Source organism: Solanum tuberosum, unplaced genomic scaffold, assembly GCF_000226075.1.
Source record: "Solanum tuberosum cultivar DM 1-3 516 R44 unplaced genomic scaffold, SolTub_3.0 scf00358, whole genome shotgun sequence".
Taxonomy (NCBI): Eukaryota; Viridiplantae; Streptophyta; class Magnoliopsida; order Solanales; family Solanaceae; genus Solanum; species Solanum tuberosum.
Genome location: NW_006239288.1, coordinates 154,769 through 164,786, shown reverse-complemented (window position 1 = coordinate 164,786; position 10,018 = coordinate 154,769). Strand labels below are relative to the sequence as shown.

At 34.0% G+C, this 10,018-nt stretch overlaps 1 protein-coding gene across 3 annotated transcripts in view; it reads right to left on the bottom strand.

Annotated features, from left to right (window-relative positions):
- LOC102582816 (uncharacterized) overlaps nt 1-7,704 on the bottom strand; it is a 9,598-nt gene extending 1,894 nt beyond the window's left edge. For 2 of the 3 annotated variants that reach the window (XM_006361565.2, XM_006361566.2), the window contains exons 1-11: nt 7,483-7,703; nt 4,324-4,451; nt 4,104-4,175; nt 3,918-4,031; nt 3,728-3,796; nt 3,596-3,652; nt 3,036-3,089; nt 2,892-2,954; nt 2,696-2,758; nt 2,215-2,379; nt 1,982-2,137 (exon numbers count right to left, since the gene is read on the bottom strand). In XM_006361565.2, coding sequence (XP_006361627.1) covers nt 1,982-2,137; nt 2,215-2,379; nt 2,696-2,758; nt 2,892-2,954; nt 3,036-3,089; nt 3,596-3,652; nt 3,728-3,796; nt 3,918-4,031; nt 4,104-4,175; nt 4,324-4,451; nt 7,483-7,645 — 1,104 coding nt within the window. In that variant the 5' untranslated portion in view covers nt 7,646-7,703. Of the gene's footprint in view, nt 1-1,981; nt 2,138-2,214; nt 2,380-2,695; nt 2,759-2,891; nt 2,955-3,035; nt 3,090-3,595; nt 3,653-3,727; nt 3,797-3,917; nt 4,032-4,103; nt 4,176-4,323; nt 4,452-7,482 lie in introns of all 3 variants that reach the window. The other variant, XM_006361567.2, reaches the window with a different exon arrangement.
- Between the last annotated feature and the right edge of the window lie 2,314 nt (nt 7,705-10,018).

Here is a 10,018-nt window from a genome sequence, read left to right as displayed (position 1 = left end):
CACCCCCCCCCCCCCCTTTGTAGGTACAGTAAGGGCATACTTTAAATGAGAAAGAGACATATTGCTATAAAACTTTTGAACTCCATTGAAATTATTGTTAAATATTAGGACAATGTATAATAGCAAGACAAACTCCATATTGCTATTGAATGAAAGCTAAAAACCTAAAACACATGAATGGGCAATAAAGCTTACATTTCCATTGTATTAATTTTTGTTAACAAATTAAGTTGACATGCAACAAAAACTGATGTGATATAAGGGAAGAGGCATAAAAGTACCCCTAGACTTGTCAAGGATTATCAGTTATACAGTAATACTTTGCGGGAGTCCTATGACCCCCTTAGACTATTTTAAACTAAGGGAAGAGGCATAAAACTAGTGAGAGTGAGAAGCAAAAAAAGTGTGCAATTTTTCATTTTTATAATATTTCTGTTATTAAATACATACATACATATATATATATACATACATACATACATATACACACATATATATACTGTATTCTATTTCAAAAAAAAAAAATCTATTTCAAAAAAACATATATATACTGTATTTTTTTCTCCTTTCTTCCATTTTCTTTTCTCCTCTGTGGTGAAAGAAGCTGGCAAAAATGAAAAATAAAGGAAAAGAACAAAAGAAAAGAAAAGAAACGGTCAGAAACCATGGGAAGAGAGATTGTGGAGCTATTTGAAGGGGATGGTGGGGCTCGCTGGTGATGAAGGGGGCCAATCAATGTCGGGCTGTCGGTGATATAGTGGCAAGGAGTGAAAAAGAAGAAAGAGAAAGCAAAAGAAAAAGGAATAGAATAAAAAGAAAAAGAAAAAGGGGGAAAAAAAGAAAAAGTTATTTTTTTATCAAATGTAAACGTGCCAGGTGTACTTCCCAATCCAACACAGATATGAGATTGGCATTTTAAGGGCGTGTTTGTTCAATCTTAAAATGGTCCAGGATGATCATAGGACCCTCACAAAGTACAAGTGTGTAACTAGTAAATAGTAATCCGAGACAGTTTGGGGGGTGTTTTTCTGCCTTTCCCCTAAAATAAACTCTAAATCACACTCATTTGAAGCAAGTAACCGTACATCTAAAACCTAAATTGATGGAAAAAGAGAACAAGGGGTTAGATGATAGCATATTCACCAGAATACTAGTTGTTATTCTGGTTTCTTCTAGGCATGCACCAATGCAAAAATCCTTTACCCCCACACCCACATGGCCCAGCTATTTTTGACAAAAAGAACCACAGCACGGAGTGAGAGAACACGAGCATGTGTAGCTTTCCTTTACCTATTTGATGTCTGCTAAGCAAGAATACACCTGTTTCTCTAACTGAGACCAAATCAGAAAACACAATAAACAAGAAAAGATATCTGTAATTAGGTCTCATATTGATCTATACATCATAAACGGTTAATTATTCTTGCAAAGCTAGGTTTGGCTCATGATGATCCACTCACATTATAACAAAACATGGGTTTTCATGCAAATAATTTTTCTTTATAATTCTGTAAATTATCTCATTAATTTTTTTTCAAGTCCAACTTTTTTCATCTCTCCCTCGTTCCATCTTGACAGTTAACTTGTCCAACAAGTTCATCCTCCATTCCTTCTTCCAGACAGTGAACTCCACGAGATAAAATCATGTCTTTTTGTTGGTAATGTCAAGGCAATAGTTACTGTAGGTTGTATTTGTAATAAAAAGTCTTAACTTGTCCAACAAGTTCATCCTCCATTCCTTCTTCCAGAGTGAACTCCACGAGATAAAATCATGTCTTTTTGTTGGTAATGTCAAGGCAATAGTTACTGTAGGTTGTATTTGTAATAAAAAGTCTGGGTGGGAACAATTCTAGGTCTTACGTGATAAGAAAAGAAAATCAAGGGAGAAAACATCAAGGATGGCACATCAAATGTAAAGCAGCATTTACACTTAACAGGAGACCAAGATAGGGAAATCAGAGAGGGGAAAGAGACATCATGCCTGGTGATGATATAAACTGACAGTTTTCTTGACCTTCCTATAATGACGATGAACTTTCTTGGTGTAAGGTTGCGAGAGAATCCTTGCTTTGTCAATATGAGGTTTCATCACCAGTGAAACTTGGTCAACATAAGGGTCTGCGACTTTCCTAACTTCCTGCAACATTAGTAGGCTGATATGAATAAACCATGCTGACCATAGTCATTGAACATAGAAGGTAAAAAGAAATATACCTTGACGTAGGGTTGGATGACCTCCTGTGCATTCACAATATGAGGTTCCATAAACTTCTTGGATTCGTGATAAAGGTGAATACTCTTAGTCTTGAGCCTCTGTATATGAGGCCCGGCATCACGAGCAAATTCCACTGAGCGCTCTTTCATAGCTGGGATCCATACCTTCAAATGAAACAACAGGGAATCAAGAAACAGTTGAACATAGAGAAGAAAAGTATAGTATACAATGTTATTTCCATTCTGGAAATGAAAAACCAACAAAAATCTGAACTATAAATTATCATCTCCCAGACCTATGTATATATTTAAAGCATAGAGGAATGATAGGGAAGAGCTATGCAAATATAGGGCATACACTAAGAAAGGGGGAGTCAAGGTGACCACAGCGACAAACTAGATAACAGAACTAAATAGATAGACTATCAAAGAAGAAATGCTTCCTTTGGTAGAAAGGAGAAACTAAAAAGGAATGGCTTACTGTTTTAAATGAGTGAATATGAGGCTTCGCCATCTTTACTACTTCAGATTTGGTCTCCAGGGCCTGAAGCAATCATTATTAAAAGGATTGACATCTATAATGCAGAATAGATATCTCAAGAATACTATAAAGAACAAGCGTAATTTAACCTAAATGAAGTACCGACTAATTAGAAGCATTAGCAGAAGAACAAGACCTTTTTTAAGGTCAGATCCAAAGCTGGTCTTCCATGCTCATTCCAGTAAGTCATAACAATTGACTGCACAATCACAAATAAGTCAAGGAAAATGGATAAAAAGAGAGACTCCCTTATAATATGCAAAAAAATAAGTATAATCACCCGAAAATGTACAAGATGAACGGCAAGCCAAGGTGGAAGCCATCCTTCTTTAACCTGGTCTCACAACAATAATACACCCAATCAAATTCCAAAAAGTAGAGGACATGTGATTCATTCAATAATTAATTGATTTTCCTCTTGAGTCATCACACTGTGATTTTATCAAGTTGCTAACAGCTTTTTTCTTGTTATAAAATATCAGAACCCCCACCCTAATTGATCCAATGGGAAATAGTTCACTTGGAAAAATAGAAAAGAAAAAGGGAAGATGGAAAATATGTAAAGAGTAAGAAGCAGAAAGAAATACAATATGATACTTTGGTCTTCAAGGTCGATTTTGATTAGTTAATGCCATCACCCAGATATTAGATGGAAGAGAGTATAAAACCAGAGGATTGGAAACTACCAGAGAAAAATGGAACAAGTAAAGAGAGGATAAGAACCTCATTGCAGTAGAAAGACATCATTCGGGATAAATATTTCTAGATATATTTGAAATCAATGACAGACCAGAAGTACAAGTAGAAAGAAAAAGATAATTTCAGAAGTACTAACTCTACCTGCTCAAGCTGCTCAGAAACAGAAGAAGCCTCCAATTTAGCCTTCATCATTTCTTCCTGAAGCCACCAAAAGAATTAGTACCCTCAGCTAATCAGTATTTCCTGTTGTCAAAGAAACTAAGTAATGGAAACCTCTGCCACTTGAAGAGCACGTTTGGTTTTATGGATCCTAGCATTCTGCTCCTCATTTATCCTTTGTAGCTAAAATCAAATATGCATACAATACAAAGTGATGTCAATTCCTAAGGAAGTGATTAAGTGAATGCAAAAAGGATTATATTTGTAAGTCCCAAATATGAAAATTCAAGTAAACAGCACATACACTTTCAAGTTTTAGATTCAGTTTCTGTATTTTCTCCTCTGCTTCATTTGTACTGATTTCAAGAATATTTTTCTTCTTGTTTTGTGCTTCTGTTTCCCTTCTAAGAGCATCTATCTGCACATCAACAGAATATTAAGGAATGCAGCATAATATCTAAACAAAGAAGCCAGCTTAAACATAACTAACCTGGCGTTCAAGTTCAGTGGCACGAACATTAGCTTTAGCAACTAGCTCTTTTGCATTAAGGGAACCTTTTTCCTAGCGAAGATAAGTATATATCAAGTTAATGACCACTCTAGAGCACAGAAATTTCTCTGTTTTTATCACAGTTATGACTGTCTGAATTCTTTAGCTTACTCAGATACTAAAAATGACCACTCTCATTTCAAAAGGTGTGTTGTCAAACCTGAAATAACTGAAGTTCACTTTGTAGAGAAGCCAATTTGGCTAATTTCAAGTCAACCGTATTCTCCAGCTCTTTGATTCTCTCATCCTTCGTCCTCAGTTCACGGGTACTGTCGTCAATACGTGACTCTTTCATCCAAATAAAAGGAAAGAAAATTAAGTTGTTAATTAGAAGGGAGCTATAAAAACAAGGGGAAAAGACAGTGAAGAGTAATGAATTATATTTTTGCACATTACCCAGATTATTCGTCGTTACACCTACATTAGGTCAGCATTTGACTGGAGTTTATTAGTTTGGTTAAAGATTTCATTGTAGGAACAAGTACCAGATTTGAAGAATTTATACTTTGTAGAAATCCTTATTGGTTCCCACAGGACAAATTAATGAGTATTGGAATGACATGGGCACAAATAGACTGAAATAGATAATAGAGGCGTCATATAGCAAAGCGCAACTAGTTTCGACGCATAGTTGATTGATTGAAATCACTCAACAATTTTCCAACTAACAAAATAGCAAGATCCAAAAAAAGAGAAAGGGATAATTTAGTTGACAACAAGAGATCCACCAGAAGTCTAAACCCCATATAATTGATAATTCTAAATAGTTTTATACTAAGAAATGTTCCCAACAGTGGCAAATAATTGTTCAGTTCTTCCTAACAATAAATGAAATGCTAAGATTATAATGCATTCCTCTTTTCTATCTTAATTACAGACCTTTAATCAAAATGTCAACATTCACTCAAATTTAATCCATAGAAATCCAATGCACCAAGGAGGCTCGTTTGGTCAAGCATAAGTACCACAATACATGTATAAAATTTATACGTTGTTGATCTTCAACCTACATAAAATTGAGTATAACTTGTACCATGTTTGCTTGGCTTTTTCCTAATCTACATAAGATCCAACATAATTAATGCTATGTTTAGTTTCTTCTTTCCTTGGTGGTATGACTAATACATGATACAACAACAACATACCCAGTATAATCACAAAGTGAAGTAATACATGCATGAGTTATACAAAATCTATGTATTAAATTATGCAGGGTAGAATATGGAATAGCAATACAGGTATTAGTAATACATGAATCAAATAATCAAAAGACAAAAAGCCCTCATCATACTTTTTTTTTTGATGACCGAGAAATCCGTATGTGACCTGCCCTTTGGACCAATCACAGCCTTCTAAACTCGGTGGATAATGGGCCCGCCCTTCTACCCTTCTCCACTTAAATACTGGATTTCGCTTTGCGTGGTGTGGGGTTTGAACCTGCGACCTAAGCCACAAATCCTCCATCTTTTGCCACTCGAGCTAGGCCTTGGGGGAAAGCCCTCATCATACTCTAGACTAAATTGTTATTGAAAAAATCATTTTCTTTTATTTTTATGATAATAGTGTGTCCAAGCTAGCCACGGGTCACCTCCCACCAACAATAGGCATCGTGTAACTCTGTCCACCAAGCAAGGCCAAATGAGAAAAAATCACGTAGTGTCTTTGACTTTACTTGAACATGAGATCTCATGGTTCTCAACCCACTTCATTGATAACTAGGTCACATTCTTGAGTGCAAAATTATTTTATTTTAAAACTTAAGATTTATTAAATCACAAATTGTATAATTGAAACAAACAAGATATTCAATAAAGAATAATCTCTACGTTGCAATCCATGTAATACTATATCATGTATAATTATTTTATTGTTTTGAGTAAACAATTCATGAATAACTGATTTATGCATAATTGATCCTACATAACTAATCCAAGTATTACTAATCTTTGCATTTCTAATCTTTGCATAACTATTCCCTACATTATTAATGTCTACACAACTCTAATCAGCAACCAAACAACCGCTTTAGTTTTTAAATAACTATAGCTAAAAAGTAGGAAACTAACAGGTTTCCAAGGTTTCTAGAAAACATTTCCGTTATACTAGGAATACACACAAACTAAAACATGCTTCTTCATTTTCATGTCCTCTTGCTACATAGACCAAAGTAGACGTGGTAAAAATCAACCCAAACCCGCCCAACCCGTCCGGTATTTCTACCAATTGAATCATGACCATTGTTGAGTTGACCTAACAGGTTGAAACCAAAATAACTCATCAATCAATTGGGTCAAAACAGATCAAAGTAGTGTAATCCACAGGATCAAAATGTAACTCAATTCACAAGCAAAGAATATTAATTAGAGAAAAGAAATTGCTCTCCAATCTATTTAATCAAATCAACTCAATTGTCTGTACAACACGAGATCCTCTCTCTACTGCGCCAAAAGTATGAAATGATATTCTAGTACTCATTTCTTTCCTCTATGAAATGATAAAAGTACTAACGTAGCAACACACATTCTTATATCTACCTCAATACTAAGGAATTACTTTTCACTTCATTCAACATTCATCCAAACAATCTAAAGAAGAGACATGTGATGTTCTCCAATTCTTTTGTATTCTCCAACTTTTCACCAGATAGGTTGGGTGGATTGTGCAGACAATTGGGTTATGCAGGGCGGGTTGGGTTATGACTGTTGTTCGACACATTTTGACTCAAGCAAAATTTTCTTTTTTTGATGACCGTGGTGTTCGGGGTAGATTTCATGCAGCTCGACTAATTCCACGGATTACCTGCCACCTCCCACCAACAAGAGGTACCAAATAACTCTGTCCACCAAGGCTAGTATAAATGGGAAGAATCACCTAGTGTTTTTTGTGTCCACTCAATTTTGAACCTCAGGTTCTCAACCACTTCATCGACTCAAACAAATTTTAGGCAGGTTGGGTCTTAACCCAGTAATTAATTTAACCTGTTTTGACCCAACCACCCCATTTGCCACCCCTACCACAAAGGAACTGCAATACATCTTCCGTTTGAAAATCATTCGCTTAAATCAACACTGATATTTTCACTTAAATATCAAAAGAATCAATCTTTAACTTCGCTTTAATCTCAAATTAGTTGGGGATGAATCGTCTATATCTATTACACTCTACTTGGACCGGAAAAGAAAAATGAGTAAACCCCAGATGATAAATTTCCAAGAATTCAACTTGGGACAATCAATTTCCAACATACGATCAAAAAAAAAAATACTAAACCCAGTTCCATTTTTTAGTAAAACAGCACAAAATTGGGTATAAGAAAAACCTAAAAGGGAAATCTTGGAGTTGAGTTGGTCAAGTTGGAGTCTGATAGATGAATCTGCATCTGAATCAACAATTGGTTCTGAATCAGCAACTCCATTTGATGAAATTGTTGAGAAAATTTGGAGAAATAAAAATGAATACAGAAGCAGTTTCAACAACGCCATATTTGCACTCAGACTCTTCTCTGACCTTCAAAGAAAATGCAAGTGACAGTTTTGGACTCTTTGGGGTTTTTCGAGATTCACGTTAGAGTCACTTGATTTTACTGTTTTACCCCTGTCTCGTGCACAAATATAACATCAAACTTTCAAAAGAAAAAATTATTTATATCATTCCTTAAAAACTTGATTTCATTTTTGAAAAGACTCATTTTTGCGATGTTAATGTAATGGTTTTACACTTTTGTTTATTTGTGCAAGCAACTTGGTGGCTTGTTGTTTGAGAGACTTCAACTTATATATGGGAGGTGTTGGATTCGAATCGTATTAATCTTACTATATTTATTTTATTAATTTAATTTGTGATATTATTTGGAATCTTTTCTAAATATTGGGTGTTTTATTCACAATTTCAAAACAGTGATAGATATTTTTAATTCATTTTTCGTAACTTATTTTAAAGACATAAAAATTTGTTTGACATTTAAATTTTTATGAGTGCCACATAAATTGGGACACATAAGTAACATATATTACTTGAAAATGATGTATTTACAACAATTTAAAATTTAAAATTTTAAAAGACATGGAAAAAATCATCAAATTTCTATTGATGCCACATAAATTAAGACAGAACGAATAATATATAGTATTATTTAAACAACGTAAAAAATACTATTAATTGTTATAATAATTAACAACTTAAAATATCTAAAAATCATACTAAATATATGATTTATTCTTCAAATTCTATTTGTGTCATATAAATGGAGATAAAACTATAACATATATCAAGCTCGTGTTATCATGGGCTTCTAAATCTAGTCTATACAATAAGTGTTACTGAATATATAATTACATGATAAAATAATAAATCTACAGTTATATGCTACTATATAGTATATGTAAATATGTTTTGCTACATTCAATGTAAATTGTATGTGATCAAATCCTAATTATTTTTTATTTGTTTAACATTGGAAGATTAATTACCTAAAGTGCTTTGGAATAAACATACTACAAAGACATAATATAATGTTGATCAAGTTCAACATTACTGATATGGAGTTGAAATGAGAAAACGAAAATAGTAAAATACAAATTGTATAAATCATTTATTAAAAGTAAATTTAACTAAGCATATATCAAAGATAAAATAATGTTTCAGATAGAATGATTTGGTCAATTTGAACGATATTTTTATTGAATGTCAAAAGGTTAAAGGGTGTGTTTGATACGAGGAAAATATTTTTTATGAAGTGTTGAAGTAAAATGCAATTTTTTTGTCGAATATGGATCGGGAATATAGTAGATAGTGGAGTGTTCTCTTGCTTCTCGGCGAATTTAGGCTTAGTGGTATTTAGTGTAGTATTAACTTTATTCTTGTAGTGTGTTTTGCTTTTGCTTTCTACCACTATATGTATTTTATAGTGTTTTGGTTACTGCACTATTTTGTTGTTGTTACTGCTTTTGTATTAGTTGTTATATTTTCTTTACTGTCATTTTTTTTTTTCATGTGTTACTTTGATTTGTTGTACTCAAATCGAGTGTCTTTCAGAAACATGCTCTCTACCTTCACAAGATAGTGGTAAAGTTTGCATACACTCTACCCTTTTCATACTCCACTTATAAATTTCACTGAATATAGCAGTTCAAGTTACGAATGAATTTAATTTGTGATTTTCATGTGCACAAGGACCACTTTAATTTTTTTAAGCAAACAATTAAATTTGATTAGTAAACACAAAAAAATAGAAGGGGATTTCTAGTTGGGGGAAGGTGAATTGGGCCGGTTAGGCGACCGGGCACGGACTAGGCTTGCCAGGTATTGGAGCCCGGTGGATAAGCCCGACTTGTAAATCAGTTGTTAGACCACTAGGGGATCGACTTGATAAATTTAAATATTTTATTTTTGGAAGAATTTCATAAATACAATAGAGTAGTTTCATTTGCATCAGATATAGTGTAACATCCGACAATTTGAAATAGCTAAGAAGAGGCTTAGAATTTGAAAATTTTCATTTTTGGAAAGGATTTGAAAATCTGGAAAATTGGCTAAGTGTGGAAATCAGTGATTTTTGGCCAACTTTGAGCAATCATAACTTCCAGCTCAGGATGAGTTAGGAGTAGTTCCAGTTATGGTTGTGAAGCTTGTGGAATGATCTTTCCAACGCCGCCGAGTTTGCTCAATTCCGAGTTCGTATGAGCGAGTTATGGCCCTTTGAAAGTTGGGCAGTTGACAAGAAAATCCGTCCGGGAATCATTAAGGGCATTTTATTCTTTTCCCTAGCCAATTCTTTTGGGATTATATTGTTGTATAGGGCTGATCTTTGGATCATTTTGTTCCATTTTTAAGAGAGTGAAGGCTAGGGCTTGAGA